The sequence below is a fragment of the Ambystoma mexicanum genome, chromosome 1q (genome assembly GCF_040938575.1).
Source record: "Ambystoma mexicanum isolate Mex_15411 chromosome 1q, UKY_AmexF1_1, whole genome shotgun sequence".
NCBI classification, from domain to species: Eukaryota; Metazoa; Chordata; class Amphibia; order Caudata; family Ambystomatidae; genus Ambystoma; species Ambystoma mexicanum.
In genome coordinates, this window is record NC_090922.1 from 1,121,469,177 (window position 1) to 1,121,487,421 (window position 18,245).

Below are 18,245 nucleotides of genomic sequence, written 5' to 3' on the forward strand. Positions count from 1 at the left end.
AGAACATCTGGAGAGAGTTCTGAATTAATCAGAGGGCACTCATTTCCACAGACCTGCGGTAACCTGTGCCCAATTGCGAACGTTTCCATTTGATTTGGGCATAAATTGCCTGCGTAGGGGCTGTGGGTTTTTTTCCGGATGAAATACCATAGTGAGATTACCCCTATATTCTGCACACCCTCCATTATTGCTGGAGACCTGAGTGGGTTCCAGTAAATTTGCTTCAAAGCCAAGTTGCTTTAACCCTTCCCTATCCCCCATGATCAGGTCCAGAACCACTCTTGATTTAAGAATGATGTTACTTACATCTACCCGATCTTGAATGGGGAAAGAAATGCTATCCATATCATAGCTAGAGATGAGCGAGAGCGAAGGAAGTTGATGAAAGATCTTTAAAATATTACCACGATTTAAACAGATTGGCATATCTTGGCCCCAAAGGCTGGTAAGCAGTATAATGTCACGAGGAACTTTCGATTCTGATAAGTCAGGTAGAGAATCAGAGATCTTTTTAGTAAACTGAGTTAAAGAATCGACCGCCAAGTCGGGGCCCCTAGCACCTCTTAGTATAGTCCTATTTTGAATAACATTTGGACCCATAGGAAATCTTTCACATAATTTGAAAGAGGTATTGTAATGAGCCGAGTCGGGCCCAGAGGGGACACCTTGACGGCCCATAGTCGAGCCAGTAATAGGCAAACTTGAAAAGGATGGGTTAGAAGAGAGCAGGGCAGACAAATCCCTCTCTAATCGAGCACCCGTTTCACCGTCCCTCGTTACAAGCTCAATATTAGCAGGAAGACCCTCACTAACAGAAATGAGCGATGGGTCCAAAGGTAGGGGTGGGATAGAAGAAGCTCCATCCCGGGACGGGCATATATTAGACTTAGACACTGCCCCACATACAGTTTTAGGAACCAGTATCTCCCGGAATAAGTGTTTAACCATATCAATGTTAACCGAGTTTGCTGTAATCGTTGGCAGAGTAATTTCTGAATGGCTGTGATCTATCCATGATGTGCAGTTAGATGGAATAATAGGGAATACTGCAGCAGAAGAGGAATCCTTTGCTTTAACAATGATATTGGAAGTTAGCACCGTAGGGGTATTGATGGAGGTCGGCTCTAATGGAGTTGGAGCTGTTATCAAGTTACTAGAAGCCACAGAGTCCACTGTCCCCTCAATATTAGGTCCCATTACTAAAGAAGGAATGTTATTAGACGAGGGACCATCAACCAAACCAACCGGTAAGGGAGATAGAGCTACTGTAGTGGGAAGTAAGTCAACCGTGGCCGCAGTAGCCACCGTAGTAGGAAGAGGGCTCAGAGAAACCACTGGTTCAACCGAATTCCCGTCCCCTTCGGAACGGGAGTAGTAGATGAAGAGGCTATCGTATTTGCCAGGAAGAGATTTTTAAAAAATTGGTTCGTATATGAATTTAGATTTTTCACGTTCTTTTGATTTTTAGTTTTCTTCATTTGCTGAGTAATTTTCCTTTTCCTTCCTTATCAGGGCAAAACTTTTTGATGTAAAATTTCTTTGACGGGTTCAATGGAAACAGATGGATTCCCTAAAGTCGGAATGGATATTAAGTCCAATGAAGAGGCGATAAGGGCACCCTTAGAAGTATCTACCGGTTCTAAAGACCTTCCCACAAGGGGAAGACCTTGAACAATAGGATTAGGAAGCGGACCAACCGATTCCTCTTGGACTTTCTTCTCCATTAGTACCATATTAAGTTTGGTGTGAGGGATAAGATGTACTGCCTTCGATCCTGTGATCTCTTGCAGACCCTCGGAAATAGTTGTCGAAATCATAGAAGGATGGCTACATAAATCCAAAGCCGAACCTTGAGGGACCGTATGAGCCTGGCCCTTAACTAAAACTACCTCTTGTATACTTGGCGTGGTCGCGGTAAGCCCTTTATGTACAGTATGGGCTTCAGACGGAAGTTGATTAGGAGGGATTGGGTCAGGACCATGTGTGGACAAAAGTGGATGTTCTTCCTTAATAATTTTAACTAACTCTTCAAATCTGTCAAGGCCCTCTAACCTAGAATAGATTTCCGATAGGAGGAGAGAGTGAGATCTGACCTCAGACCATATATTATCATACAAACTCACAAAGGAACTCAGAACCATATTCAGAGCCGAGATAGTGGGTTGAGAAAGTTTAATTCTTTCATCTGCCTCTTTAAGAGTATGATGTAAGATAGATTTGCTGCCCTGATCCTTTTTTGAGTCTGAGAGTAGACCCCTTTCTTTCAACCAATTTTGTTTCTCTGTATATTCATAAATAAAGTTGATGAGATCAGAAGGAGAGCCTGTAAAGGAATCATCACAGATTTGCTGGGCGACATTATTTGTATTATTACCATTGGGGCCCAGGTGACTATCAGCAATTGCCTTGTCTGCACATTCTATAATGCTGATGTCGTCAATTTCCTGAGCTGAAGGGTCTTCAATCTCCAATTTCTTAACTACACCGACTAGATTAGTATGATCAAATGAAGACACTGTTGGAAGTGAGTGTAGAGATTTAACAAGGGTACTGGATGTAGTCCTCTTTCCAAAAAAGTGTGAAGTATTTTTCCCTTTAATTGGTTTCCCTTGGGTACCCAGATTGGATTTTGTTTTAAGGGTAGGATTTTGGGTTTTGTTGAATGGAGTTTTGAACAAAATAGGTATAGACTTCCCTGTGGGAGTGTATGGAGTTCCAGCCACATTAGTAGACAGATTAACATGAATAGTCGAAGTATGATTAATGCCCCTAGCTGCGGAGATAACCTCTGGCGAAGGTTCAGTGGGAAGAGAAACAATGTTCCCATTGACCGTCACCGTTGGTAATGCAGAGGCATTAGCTACAGGGTCAGCCGCCATAACAGATAATATAGGCGTCCTGGGATGAGGCTAGGCAGATGTTAAAAGGACAGTATTAACCATATTGTTGTTAGAGTAATCCAAATGGCCCTTATCCTTTTGAAGAGTAGCACCTTCTGCAAGATTAGAGGCTAAGGTAGCTGCTAGACGTTCTTCCTGTGTATCTATCGAGATATCATGAGTTCCGTTAAAGATACAGCTATTACAAGCTGTATTGCGTGGAATAATACCCATAGCATTAAGTACCTCAGACCTATCGCTGACATGAATTTGAGCCTGGGCCAGGGTTTTGAGAAGTAAAGGGTTATATGGGGCATCTACTGGAACATGATGTAGATTCCCCAGAATAGCCGGGGAGGGGGCATCTAGCAGAGTAGTAACTGATGAAGCAGAGGGTAAATTACCAAAAGCAGACGGAGTCGAAGCCAGTGAGGCCTCCATAGCTGTTTGACTTCGCAGTCCCTTACGTGTCATTCAGAGAAAACCAAGACCCAGGAGGGAAATATAGGAGACTTAAAAAAATAACAATACTAGGTTAAGCTAAAAGTAGACCTGAGTTACAATGATTAATTTTTTCCTTAAAATACACAAAAACAACGTACACAACAGTCGATAAAATCATGAGCACTGCGATCTAAAAATATTGCACTTAAAAAAAAACAGAGGCAACCTTGGGCAGAAATTACAATTGTCCCAAAAACACTCTTGGATTTAAAATACAAAAAGGAAATGGATCTATGCAGCCCCCCACCTAAAATAATAAAAACAGATGTATTATGAGCTAGAATTGATAGTGTTCTTAGTCAGTACATAATCAAAATATATTGATTTTAGGAATAGCCACAATCGTCAAAAAGAACGAAGAGGAGCAGTCAGTCTCAGGGTAGGGAACGCCCGACAGCTTGTGGAGCTGCCAGAGTCCGACTCTCCACCCCAAACCCTTAGAGCTGAAGAGGTGCTTGAGAATGAATTATGCAGCACAAGACCCAAGTTCAAGTTACTCACAGGTCACAGCCAAACAGCACAACAGCGGCTCCAGCCCTTACTGGCTCCAGGGCTTAACGCCGCAAGGGTGGTTAGTCTGTAGTTAAAAGGACCTTCAAAGTCACGTGGTCCGCCACGATACCGCAGTCAGGTCCGCCTCCTCCAGGAAGCAGAAGGAACGTCGGCAAGAGCCTTGCTCGCAGTGCCGAGTAAACAAAAGTGCTGCAAATGCTGCCGTGGAGCACAAACGTTCTGGCAGACAGGCGCTCCTTCAAAACAATGTATAGCCAATTAAATACTTGACAGGAACCAATCAGGTTTTAGAAAGCATTTGGGTACGTCTATAAATGCTTTTTGGTGAAACAAATCAAAATTATTCTCTCAGTTAAGATCAGATGAGAGAAAATCTATTTTTTGCACTGAATGCACTTTATCTAGTGTTTTTTCCAGGGTTAAGGATCTTTTACCCACAAGGGAACTAATAGCATCTAGGAATAAGTCTGTTATATTATCCAGGGAATGTCCGTAGTGTGGTGCGGTTGGAACTCTCAAAACTCTTAAGCATTAACTTGTGGGGTGCAATCAATTAACGAAAAGGCAAGAATGTGTTTTGGGAAATGTGTTCACAAAACACTAATGCTGCAAACAGGTGGCTTTTGGGACAGAATTTTAAATGGAAGTCTGAAGTACTTGATCATTGCTAATATAGCATATGTTAAAGCTATCCTGGATACTAATGAACTAACACCTGACTTTGGCTTCTAGGCGGTTCCATGTAATAAAGTCCCCACAAAAATGTCTCCTGACAAAAAAGTCAACGTTTTTTGCGGAGACATTATTGAACATGCGGGGGACACCCCCGCAACTCCCGAATTTTTATTTTATTTACAAGTGGAGCAGGGGACATCTTCGCATGCCATCCCCATACATATATCACCATGTATAATGTCGCCAATGGCCTTTCCCGGCGACATGATGTATGGGGACATTATTACCTGATACCAACTAGACTGCGTACAGAGCAGTTGAATAACAGTGATCACTCCAATTAAAAAGTCTATACTGAGGTGGTACTGAGCTAAAAATATTAATTGTTAATCAATTTGTTTAACACAGGAAATATGTGTGCTCTGAATGTGTTCTTTTTATCTTTGATATGAAGGACAGATACAAAATAAAAAATAAATTGAGAGCAATCTGAATTAATTCCCTTTTAACATAATGATGGTTATTTTTATTTTTTACACATACTAAAAAAAAGTCATGAATTATAGCAAATCTGAATGAACCTAAAATTAGTGGGCATACGTATCTATATGCTGTTTACATAATTGGTATTATTGATGGGTTTTTTGCTCAGCTTATTATTGCTTTCTGATCTTTTTGTAAAGGTTTGAACAAACCAATATACAATAAAAAAGTAAAAAACATTAGCCACTCTTATATCCTCCTTGCCCCTATGTCCTGTCTTTGTTCCTTTCTTTCTCGCAATCTCTGTGTCCCACTCTTGATCTCACTCTGCCCTTTTTGCCCTGCCTCTCTCTAACTTTCTAGCCCCCTTTCCCTCTCTCCCTCTCTAGTTCTTCCTTTCCTCTTGCTCTCCTTCTCTGTCTCTCTTTGTCTGAGAACAATTGCCATTGCTGTGGTGCATTCCCCGTTAAACTCTGCAGTGGATCTGGTTGACAAATATGCATGTAATTGACAACTCTATTGACTAAGAATCTGTGGACTCACTGCTGCCTCTTGTTTTTACTTCTCTTTCTAGTGCCATGTGTACCACAGAACGTACATTTTGCTCTTGACTGTGAAACTAACCTTGCATCCGTTGAGTGGGAGAGTAGTCCAGGTGCCACGGAATATCAAGTCACAGCTATTTCAACAGATGCGCCACAATCTGCGTGTAACTCAACAGATACCATCTGCGTGTTGTCTAACTTACAGTGTGGACTTACGTACAATGTGGAGGTGGTTGCACAGGATGACAGATGTACTAGTAACTTCAGCTCGCCATTGTCCCTAGAGACAGGTAAATCCCTCAATATTTTGATTCTGAAACCTGTGACAAACATTAGCAGGTCATCGCATGTTGACGATTTCACTGTCCCCGGCTTACTAAAGACCGGCAAAGGTACCCGAAGTGATGGTAAAATTGTAGGTAGAGCTGCATTGGGTGGGACTATTGTTAAACATGTTAGTTTTCCAAATATCCTCAACAAGCTAACCTGAAATGCAAATCCAGTGGCCAATCCAAGATTAATTTAATATTATTGGTATCTCTGTGTTAGGCAGGTAGTTACTGATCCTGTTACTCTGATGGAGACATCATGGAGGTACCAACTGCAGGTTTGGCTGCCTTGCGATTTTGCCTCCACTCCAACCCCCCGACCCCACCCCACCGTGGCATACTTTGTAGCTATCGCAAAATTCTTTCATATGCTCCCATCACTCACCCCCAATTGTAGCCACCTAGTTGTGCCATGTCATACAACTGCCCATTAAGATGCAAAAAAACTACAGTGTATATGTTTTTCAGCAAAATATAAAATTGAGTTCTTGGGGGTTGGGGTGAGTGTGTGGTTTCGAAGTTAGTTGAAAGAGGAATTCCCATTGGTTATGGTGATGCAACTTCAGAGCTCCAGAGGAAAACCAATTAACTGCACTTAAGTACTCTATTCCTTTACATGCCTGAAATGGAGCAGGGGTCTACAACCTTTGGCTCTCCAGATGTTATGGACTACGACTACCACCATACCTAGCCAGCATTGTCAATGGTGAGGAATGATGGGATTGATATCCTAAAACATCTGAAGAGACACAAGTCCTGGCACTTGAGCACCCTAATGAATTTTCCAGCCATCAGCATTTAGCGAGGTACAAAGGCACTTGCCAACAGAGAGGGCACATTTGACAAAGGCTGGTGAGAACTGACCTGGACCTTGGGTCTCACTTGGGGCGAGAGTTGAGTCATTCTTTAGTAGAAGGAAGCAAGACGCGTGCCCTGACATTGACTAAGCAAGCAGAAGTTGCCTAATCATATTGCAACCTGCGTCCCTCCACTAAGTCAGTGAGTAGGTTTGCGCCAGAAGAGTGCTGGAGCAGGAACACTTGTCCACCTCAAAGGCAAACATACACGCTCTTCCAGGAACATAGGACACTGATCTGGGACTCCAGTAGGTTTCATAACCCAACAAAACACAAATGTATCCTTCCCCTGTATTGTGCGGCGTGTGTGTTACACAATAAGTGTGTGTCATAGAAACCCTCACGCCTAAATGTATACACCTGACTCCCAATCCTCATGCACACGCCCATCACGTGTAAAAGATGCTTACTGCATGCTCTTTGCGTCATAGCGTGCAGCACTTTTGGAAATAATGCCATGCAACATCCACTCAACCTTATAACAAATACCATATTCCAAGAGGCCTGTTTGTTTGGATATCTGGATGACCCAATGACATCCACTTATGTCTATGTATAATTTACATGCTTGTTTAGGTGAAATGAAGGACATCCGAAGAGCTTCTAGTGTATGATGTAATTACTGCAAGTTGTTCTTTCTTGCTCACTTATTCTTCTCTGGTTGGTGCATCTGACACAGCATGTTTCAATTATGTTATTTCTTTTGAAACCTACATCTTATTCTGTGTTTCTCATAGTACCATGTGTCCCAGAGAACAGCCAAGTTGAAATGGACTGCATGAATAATTCTGCGGTCTTTACTTGGGATCTGAGCCGAGGAGGGCAGTCCTATTTTGCCTCCGTGACTGGAGAGCATGGCTATGCCCGTACCTGCGACACAGCAGGAATGCAGTGCCCTGCCAGTGACCTGGTCTGCGGCGCCAACTACTTGTTCGCGGTCACCGCCTCGAATGGAATCTGCAACAGCTCGTCGACGGACGCCCTTCTCGTCGGATTAGGTACTGCTTGGTTTTTTGTTTTTCAATTTAATACTTGCAAGCTTTCCTTTATATAAGTATGCCTTTGCATTTGCTTCCACGCTTTTGCTTTGGTGAGCGTATGCCCACAATAACTGGCACCTGCTTTTCTTTCTATAAAGTGCCCTGCCCGCCCGTCGACGTGGTGACTTCCCTCTACCACCCAGCAATCAAGCCTCAAGAAGTTGAAGTATCTTGGGGTGAAAGCCACTGTGGAGTGGACTATATGGCCACAGTTCAAGGAGGAATTGAAGATAACCCAGAAGCACTATTTATCCTGAACTCATACTGGACTAATTACCCAGACTTTTACATCGCTACCCCCTGCAGCTCCGCTTACAACGTGACCGTTACCGCGAGAAACGCTGCTGGCCTCAGCGCCCCATCCGTGCCTATTGGTGGCGTCACAGGTATGATCAAACATTTCCTCTCTGCGGCCTTGAGGTATCTTTCTAGAGCTGACAGTGTATGGAGCTCTCCAGGTCAGGGGGTCTGTAGACTTCCATAGGAATGTACTATGGATGAAAGATGGGAACCCTGAATGGAAAGATGATGTCATACAAGCAGAATGGTATACAGTGTTTATATCGAATCCTTTATATTGAATACCCTTATATCGAATCTTTTATCTTGAAAATCTTTATAGTGAATGTATTTAGGGTGGGGTAAAGGTTGAGAACATCAGCATCATGGAAACAAGCAACAGCTGTTATGTTATCTGGTTTTACACTGTGCAAATCGACACCTTTGTGCACCAGAAGAGCGGAATCCTTGTCCATGAATGGGAGAATTAGAAGCCCGACCCAGGGTCTGTGGCATTCATTTATGTATTTATTTATTTTAATTCTTGATAACGCGCCACATCGCCCACAGGCCTCGCGGCGCACATAAAACCATACAAGACAAGGACAATCAGTGAAAACAAAACAGATCAGGAAGAGAGCGACAATCTAGTCGGGTGACTAGGGTGTGTTAAAGAGATGAGTCATAAGGTTCTTTTTGAAGTTAACCAGTGAAGTGGGGCTCTTGAGGTGAAGAGGAAGTGAGTTCCACAGAGTTGGCGCAGCGACACTGAAATTGGTTTTTCCAAATTTGACTGAGCAAATGCGAGGCTGACTAGGCCTGACTTGCTCAGTAGACCTAAGGGATCGACCAGGGACATAACGCTGAATGCACTGTGTCAGGTATATGGTTACAGAGTTGTTCAAACATTTGAATGTAAGAGTGAGTATTTTGAAGGATACCCTATGTTTGATGGGAAGCCACTGCAGTTTCTTCCGGGCTTCAGTAATGGATAATTGCCTAAATAGACCAAGCATGGCTCGGACCACGCCATTTTGAGTAATTTGAAGGGCAAAGATATTAGCAGCAGAAGTTCCAGCTAGAAGACTATTGCAATAGTCCAACCTGGAATTTACAAGGGCGGATGCAAGAAGGGACATATTGCTGACAGTATCCAGTTAATATGTCAAATTCATTTTTTTCGAATGACAATTTCGAAAACATTTGGCCGAATTTTTTTTTAAAATGTGTTATTTTTTAATTTACATGTTTTTTTGGTTTCGTGAGTAAAAAAAAGGGTTAAAAAAAAACAAAAAAGGGGGTTTGGGGGGAGAACCCCCCCATTTCGAAAAAAAAAAAAAATGACATTTGATTTTTTTTCGGACAAATGTTTTCGACATTATGGCATTCGAAAAAATGTCATTCAAAATACTGTAGGTAAACCATTGCTGACAGATAGAAAGGGACGCATTGCACACAGTTGCCTGTTTATCCAGCCACAGGTTGCTCGAGTTTTAGCCACGTGTGGGCGCATTGAGAGTTCAGTGTCAATAGTGACGCAGAGGGTCTTAACGCTTTGGGCAACCGGAACGGAAACATTGGCAATAGTAAATGAAGCATATTCCTTAGATAGGTTCTTTATTTTATTTTCGAGTTTCTTTATTGGGGTTTATGTTATAAAACAGTTGCGTCACTGATCCAAACAATCACAGTGGTAGTAATTTGGAATACATCAAAATAGATCTTTTGTGAAGAAACAATTAAACAGAAATAACAAAACAATAACAACATTAACGAGTCTCCATAATGTCAATGATGTAAGCAACAAAAAGGGGGGGGTCTGGCCGCAGGAGAGCACAGGTTGGATACTGTGCCAGTGTTCCGTTTCAGGTATTGTGAGTCAACAGGGGGCTGATTGTTCAGGGGGGTTTATCGTCATTGGGGGGGTTAAGTAAGGCCCAGGTGAGTGTTTTCCAGGCAGCAAGTCCCAAGCTCGTGTCTTCGGGGGAAGTGGTAAGACCATTCTCCCAAGCTGAAGTTTCCGCCCCTATCCAGCGCTCAAGTTCGTTGTGCCATGCCTGGTATTGTGGGCCTCTGGGTCGCTTCCAAGCCATGGCAATGGTCCTTTTGACCAGAATGCATACCAGATCCATTAGTCTGACTGAGTGTTTGAACTTGGCCAGTCTGGGGTACGTTCCGAGGAGGCACTCTGACGGAGTCCATTCATATCTGGTCATGCCTGCCTCGCTGCAGAGGAGTTCAACTCTCGCCCAGAGTCTCCGGACCTGGACACATCCCCAGAACATGTGTAATAGATTGGCTTCATCTCTACCACACCATGGGCAGTTATGCTGGGGTAGGTTATATATTTTGGCTATTCTAAGCGGTGTCAAGTATGATCGATATAGCATGTTGAGTTGAATTAATTTAAATCTAGAGTTTCTGGATACCGCATTGGGGAACGCTAATGCTCTATTCCATTCAGCTTCGGACAGTTCGTGGCCCAAATCACTCTCCCACCTGGTTTTGAGGTCCTTGCTGCGGGGGTTAGGCCTGTCAATTAGGTGGCTATATATGCGGGACACAGGCCTCCACCCGTCTCCCAGGCTGTATAGGTGCGTTATGAAGGTGTCGGATTCGGGCTCCTCAGGCCACGTGTCCCATTTAGTTCTAGCCAAATTGCGGATCCTTGCGTACCAAAGGAATTGACCGGCTGGGACGCCATCATCGAGCTGCAAGGAGGAGAAGTCCCGGAAAGTGCCCTCACTGTATAGGTCCCCCCACGTGTATACTCCCAGCCTTTCCCAGTGTCGAATAGAGGCAAGGTCTACTGAGTTCTGGCATAGGTCAGCTAAGAGCGGTGTGTCTGGATTGTAACTGTGCTGTAGGCGGAGAAGACTTTTAACCCTTTGCCATACCTGACGACCCAGGGTAGCTAAGAAGGGTATCCCCCCCACAAGACGTTGAGGGGCCCAAATGAGTTCATTTAATCGGATTGGGGCCGTCGAGTGCTGTAAGAGCAGTGTTTCAGGGGTAACATCATCGGCTAGCCATTTAGCCACAAAGCTTAGTTGAGCAGCCAGATAGTAACGCTCCAGATCAGGGAGCCGGATGCCTCCCTGCTCGTAAGGGAGGGTCAGGGTGGATAATGCAAATTTGTGCCTACTAGTTCCCCACAGGAAGTCTGTAAGTATCTTCCCTAAGAGACGGAAGAAGGGAGCCCTAATGTAATACGAAATGTTTTGGAAGCCATAGAGAAATCTGGGGAGGACGATCATCTTAATGATGGAAGCCCTGCCCATCATGGATAGGGGGAGGCGAGCCCAAAACCCGATTGACTTGCGCAAGGGGGGAAGTGCCGCTACCGTGTTGTTGGCGTGCATGAGTTCAGGCGTGTGGTAAATATTAATGCCTAGATAGCGGAACGTAGTGGGGCACCATCCTATACCCAGTGAGGGGAGGTCATCAACATGTGTGTCCCTGAGGGCGCCCAGCGGAAACAGACAGGACTTGCGTTTGCTAAAGTGTATGCCTGACACCTTGGCAAAGTTGTCAAGGACCTCCAGCATAGTTGGGACATTCAGCTGCGGATCCCTCACGTAGAGGAGAACATCATCCGCGTACAGGGAAATTATATGGTCCACCCCATCAATCCTGATACCAGCATCAAAGAATTGTTTCCTGAAAAAAATGGCAATGGGTTCAAGCCCTATTATGTATAGCATGGGGGAGAGCGGACAGCCCTGCCGTGTGCCCCTTTGTATATCCCATGCCGTGGATATGAGTCGACCAGTCTTCACCCGTGCTCGCGGCTTGGTGTAGAGAATTATGATCCAGCGAATGAATCGTTCTCCGAAGCCAAACTCCCTGAGTACCGCAATCAGCCATTCCCAGAAAATTGAATCGAATGCCTTGATGGCGTCTAAAGAAAGTAATGTGTGGGCTTGCCCAGTGTGAGAGGGATGTGACAATATGTGTTGTAATCTGCGTAGGTTGGCAGTGGTGTTGCGGCCCGGCACAAAGCCACTCTGGTCGGGGTGCACCACTTCTCCGATCACCCTGGACAGCCGCTTGGCCAATATGGTTGTGAGAATTTTAACATCGTAATTGAGCATAGCGAGAGGGCGATAGGAGTCACAGTCATCCGCAGGCTTACCAGGCTTGAGGAGCGGAACCAATAAAGTCTCTCGCATGCTCTCGGGCAGGGTGCCCGACTCGTAGGCTTCTTGGAATACCTCGTGTAGCAGCGTGGACAGTTCCGGCTCATAGGCTTTGTAAAATTCAGCGGGCAGCCCGTCACTGCCCGGTGCCCTGCAGGTGGCCAGTGACTTAATGGCGTCTTTTATGTCCTCTATATCGATGTCAGCATCTAGAGCCTCCCTGTGTGGCAGGGGGAGAAGGGGCAAGCCAATTTCGTCCAGGGTGTTTGAGATGTCCTCGGGGGGTACCTCTTCAGCGTGGGAGTACAGCTGGGTGTAGAACAGCCTAAGGGTGTCGTTAATTCCCTGTTGGGACCTTTGTAGCGTGCCATCGGCATCTCTTAGGGCAGTGGTCGGGAACTTAGGGTGTTCTTTCTTACACAGCCAGGCGAGTAGTCTGCCAGGTTTGTCGGCATGGGCGTGCGTTCTGTTGGTTCTGGTGATATAATCAAATTTGGCCAATCTGTCCCAGGCTTCCTTGCAGGCGGCCCTAGAGCTGGCCAGCTTGACTTCCTGTGGTTGGAGGTCCAGGGTGTTGGATTCTAGCTGCTCTATTTCAGCTTCTAGTGATTCGAGTTCAGTTCTTAGGCGTTTCCTCATGCCTCCGGCCTTTGCTATGACCTCTCCCCTTACAACCACTTTGAGAGCATCCCAGACCGTGCTTAGGTGGGCTACACTGCCTTTATTCTCATTGATGTAGTTCTCTATGGTTTCTCTAAGGCTTTCCCTGAACTCGGGGTCTTTAAGTGCCTCAGTGGGCATCCTCCATGTGGGTATGGGGGATCTGGGTCCAGTGATGTTCCATTCAATTACAAGGGGAGAGTGGTCAGAGATGGTGCGGCCCAGGTAGTTGGAAGAGTCGATCTGGGGGAAGCTCTCTCTGCCAATGAAGAGGTAGTCGATTCTGGTGTAAAGATTATGCGGTGAGGAGTGGAAGGAATAGCCACGATCCTTGGGGTGCTGTTCCCGCCAGATGTCGACCAGGTCTAGGCGGTTCAGCATGGTGTTCAGGGCGGTGGTGGCAGTTGATGGGCCAGCCAAGGGGGGGGTCGACCTGTCGAGTGCAGGGTCACTGATGCAGTTAAAGTCGCCTCCCCAGATAAGGAATGCATCTCTATAGGGCGCAATCTTTGTGCTTAACTTGGTGAGGTGCGCAGGGATGTTGTTGTTGGGGAGGTATGAGTTGACTATGCAGATCTCTGTTTGTTCAATGTGGCCCAGAATTATGACATACCTTCCATCGGGATCCTGTTCGATTTTGGTGAGCTGGAAGGGGATGTGAGGGCTGATCCAGGTGAACACCCCTCTGGCGAATTTGGAGTATGTGGACCCAAACCCTTGTCCACCCCAGTATGATTGGAGTGCTGCCATGGCTTCCTTGGTTAGATGTGTTTCTTGTAATAGGACCAACCCTATCTTCTTTCTGTGTAGATAGGATTTTATTCTGTTCCGGCGTAAGTAGGTACCTAAGCCCCTCACATTCCAGGTGGCGATTTTAAGGCGTGTGGGCATGATGATGGCAATGTGGCCAGGGCGCTGGCTCCACCCTCCTTGAGCCAGCTCTGTGTGCCGAGTGGTCGCCCCCAGGGTCTATGCTCTGCTTTCTTCCTGTTGGCCTTGATTGTTGCGTTGACGTGTTAATCGGAGACTTATAAACGAATTTAACTTCCACTCGAACAGGTGGATTGAACAAAAAAGTTAACTGTGTGTTGCTCCCAGCAGCTGTTCTGGGAGGACAACGCTCGGGGGCATCCGCTACCCATCGGCCTGTCCAGGTCATGTGGTGCGGTTGTGGTGTTGGCCTTGGGCCAGCCATGCTTGGGGTGGGGTGGGTTGCGCCGATGTCTGTGGGGTGGTCCGCGGAACTCCCGTCCTTGAGAGAACTAATCAATCATTGTTGTATCGGATCTGTTTGGGTTTAGCCGTTGGGTGTCGAAACGTGGTCCTCTCCCTCGGCCAGGTTATTATGTTCCATCCACATAGTGGCTGCCGCCGGGGTCTCCATGTAGACGGCTTTACCTTTGTGTAGAATCTTGAGGCGCGAGGGGTACAGTAGCATGTATTTAAGGTCGAACTTCCGCAGTTGGGCTTTGATAGGTATGAACGAGTTCCTGGCTCGCTGGACTTGCGGGGTATAATCGGGATAGATTACAATCTTGGAGCCATCGCGTCTGATGTCACCTCCATCCCTCGAGAATTTGAGGATTGTTTCCCTGTCACGAAAGTTCAAGACCTTGGCAATCATTGGGCGAGGGTGTGATCCCGGAGGGGGCCGCTTTTGTAGGGCGCGGTGGGCTCTCTCGATGGAGAAGCCCTGTGTGAGTTTGCCAGCTCCGACTTCCTGCATTAGTAGGGACTCGATAAATTCTGTGGGGTCAGCGCCTTCCATCCCCTCCGGAACGCCCAGGACTCTGATGTTATTGCGGCGGGCTCTACCCTCTGCTTCTTCGGATCTCGCTTCAAGATGAGCCACTTGCCTCTCAAGTGTGATGACTTTCTGCTTTAAGTCCTTGGCAGTGTCCGTGGTGTCCCGGAGGTTTATTTCCACTTTGTTTATTCTTTCTGCCATGTTGCGGGCGTCTTGGCGGATTAGCTGCATGTCCACCTTGAGTTCGTCTATCCTGGTCTCCATGCACGTTTGGAGTGCTGCGATAGCTTGGAGCACTTGGGCGTTGCTGGGGTCGGTAGCAGTTGTTGGGGTTTCAGTCTGCGTGGGGATCTCATGTTGGTTGGGCTGTTTGGGTTTAGCCCCTGAGAATGAGTCCATGATTGTGGCACCCCTGTTCTTGTTGCGCGAAGTAGACATTTGTCCCACCTGGTAGTGTGGTAACAGGGATGAGCCCTCCGTCGGCCCCACAGGACGGCGTATTTCAGTGAAGAGCAGCGGTGTTCCTTGGCGACACGATGCAGGGTGTTCCCCCGGCAGTGCGACAGGGCACTCAGCGATTTCCCGACACTCCGGGCCGTGGCCTCGCTGGGCCCCGTCGTCTATGGTACAGGCGAGTTCCGGCTCCCAAGCGCTAGGATAGGGTCTGCAGGCTTACCGGTGCGTTGGTGGGTAAACTGTTCACTCCTCAGTCCTCGGGCCGTCCGTTCGGGGGGAGAGGAGGAGGGCCCCTGTTTAGGTCTCCGCCGCTCCTTCGCACAGAGCTCCTCGCGGTCAGCAGATCGCGTCAGTGGGCTATGCACATCTCGTGTCCCCTCCGCAGTGGTCCCGGGGCGATGGATGTGACTCCGTCCGCTCCCCTTGGCAGTGTGGTGGTCTCCTCATGTGCTCGGTGGCATCCAGCGGCAGGACGAGTCCCGAGGAGCAGGGAAAAGCGAGGGTGTCCGGTCTTTCGGACGATGACTTTGCTGGGGACTTTCCGCCACTTGCGTAGGGACAGGGGAGGCGAAGCCCGATGGAACCTCTTCCCTTCGCCTCGCAGCCCGCTCGGTCCGCCCCTCCGTCAGGCCTCGCTGTCGTCCGCCATCTTGTTTCGCTCGGGGGCGTCAGTTCCGAGGTTGCGTTTTCGGGGACGCTGGTTCCGATTCTTCTCGTTCCAGCGCCGAACGGGGTCAGAATCACTTCCCCCACTTGGGTATAAGTTTTGGCACACAATCGGGCCAGGAATAAGGGTCGAATAAAGGATCTAGGCCAGGATCGGGACGGGAGCTCCACACAGTCACGTCTTTACGCCATCAGCGTTGGCCACGCCCCTAGATAGGTTCTTTAACATGTGACTAGATCCAGCAATCAGGATCTCCGTTTTGTCAGCATTCAACGCCCTGAAGTTCTGACTCATCCAGGAATGGATGATGGAATTGATGGCAGAAATGGCTTTAGAGTCTGTGGAGTAAGAGCTAGAGAGTTTGAGGATGACCATGGTATGAAAACAAAAAGGGAAAGCAGGGAGTGGAGGGAGCAAAGGTAGTGAAAGATGGGTGACAAGACATACACACATGGCTCACAAGAGTAGGGTGAGGTATACAGAAGGCAGAGGGGTGGTGGGAGCAGGGATCTATGTAAATCATTGTGGATGTTTAGTCAGCAAAGGGTGAGACCTGGAAGCAGGGAGAGGAGTGACCCTAATGGCAATCTCTTTTTCTGGAGGTTACTAATGTTAAAATCTGTTGTGGTGGTTTATTGAAATCTGCTTATGGATTCCTAGAGGCCTTGAGATATGTTTCAGAGTTCCAGTAAGTTTCCGAGGCTGTTTTAACCAGAAAGTAATGTTGAAACTCGCTCCTGAGAAGAGTTCATGGGAGTTGGTAATACCTAGCCCGCAAATAGAAATGTCAGGGCCAATAGTTGGATGTGCATTGAAAGAATAAAGGTGGATACAGTTAGAAAATGATTCAACAACCCTCCACCCTCCATGCCAAACCAAAGTCAGGTGCCCTCATGTGTGGGAAAGGGGGGAATGTCCAAAATTCAAATAAAGTCGCTTCGGTCAGATAAGTCATCTACTGTAGAAAGAGGGTCTGAAAGTCAATGATCCAATATGATCATAAATAGAAGACAGTAATGGAATATGTCCCTGGGTGACCTTCCTTCTAAATAAAGCTCGCTTCCTGACGCTGTTTGCGCTTGTGAAGATGTCTGGAAAACCGATAAGTTGTGAACAGGGCGCATGTATTCAGTGAAAGGAGAGGGGTTGCCAAAAAATTCCCATTGGTGAGGATGAACCATGAGCACAAGCATACGATTACTTGGTATCAAGAAAGCCCTGCAAGCCCAGGCTAGCCATTTGTGATGGCAAGACATGAAATAGATGTATGATTGAATAGGTGAAATGATAAACAGGTGCATGGCAAACAGAAAGGGAACCTTCGCTGCGGAAGGTTAAGCACTTCCCAAGCTGCTGAGAAGGTTTCTCACAATCCTAGTAGAGAAACATCCAGGTTTATAGGAATCTCGGGAAATGTAGGATTGTTCTAATATATTTGGGGAGAGAGTTCGAAAGTTGAGGTGCAAGAGTTGAAAAGAATGGCCATCCCAATTTGTTTTTTCAATAGGTTGGCACCATCAAAGTCATTAGTGAGGCTGATCTGAGGTTCAGAGTAGGAGTGTGTCCGTTCAGTTTTGCTTGAAGGAATTTGGGGCCCTTTCCATGGAGCACTTTAAAGGTTAGGCAAAGTGTGTTAGAAAAGCGATTCTCCTACCTGCAGGCAGCCAGTGCAGAGACCGAAGAGCAGGGGAGAGGTACTCTCTGCAGAGCAGGGGAGAGGTGCTCTCTGCGGCTCAATTAAAGTAAGGTCTGAGCAGCTGCATTCTGGACTCCCTGAGGTCTAGTAATGATGAGGTGCACTTGGGCATGCTTATGGGAAAGGCAAACTAAAGGAGGACCTTTTTGAAGGGCTTTCCAGTATATTTGCTTTCCGGTGTATCTTTGGACGCTGCTGTAAGTTGTGGTTCGAGGGAGAGTTGGACATCTAAAGTCACACCTAGGTTTTTGTGTGTACTCTGAGAGTCACCTTAAGCTGGCATTGATGTGTGCGTTCCTTTCAGGAGTGTCTTCAGTGGCAGTATTTTTGAAGGACTTCTGTTTTTTCTGTGTTGAGCAGAAGATGGTTGTGCCAAGCAGGTGTCAATCATATAAATACACTCTGAGATATCAAAGAGGGGAGTGGCCTGGTTGTGAACTTTAAGGATTCGTTATGTGCTGAATGCTGAGGTGTACCAGGAGAGAGGAACAGCTCTTACGAAAGAAGGGAGGGAGGAGAGGTAAATACTGAAGGATGGAAGGGAGAGTGTGACCCCTTGGGTACCCCGACTGGACTTTAAAAAAAATCAGAATGGAAGGATCAAGGAAGTTGCAATGGGCTTGTTAATTTAGGAAGGACATTTACCACTCAAGGACTCTATCTCTGATTCCACGGTCAAATAGGTAATGGCAAAGGTTGTGAAGAACTTGAATGCATGAAGTAGTATTAACACAAATCCTTTATCTCAGTTTGCATTGATTTTCAGTTTGTTCCAG

General features: G+C 46.6%; 1 protein-coding gene across 1 annotated transcript in view; it reads left to right on the top strand.

The window, feature by feature from the left end:
- Positions 1-18,245, top strand: part of LOC138542778 (serine-rich adhesin for platelets-like) — a 385,335-nt gene that overhangs the window by 356,060 nt on the left and 11,030 nt on the right. The window contains exons 58-60 of the mRNA XM_069641863.1: positions 5,629-5,889; positions 7,523-7,783; positions 7,924-8,211. Of these exons, the coding sequence (XP_069497964.1) occupies positions 5,629-5,889; positions 7,523-7,783; positions 7,924-8,211 (810 nt within the window). The remainder of the gene's footprint in view (positions 1-5,628; positions 5,890-7,522; positions 7,784-7,923; positions 8,212-18,245) is intronic.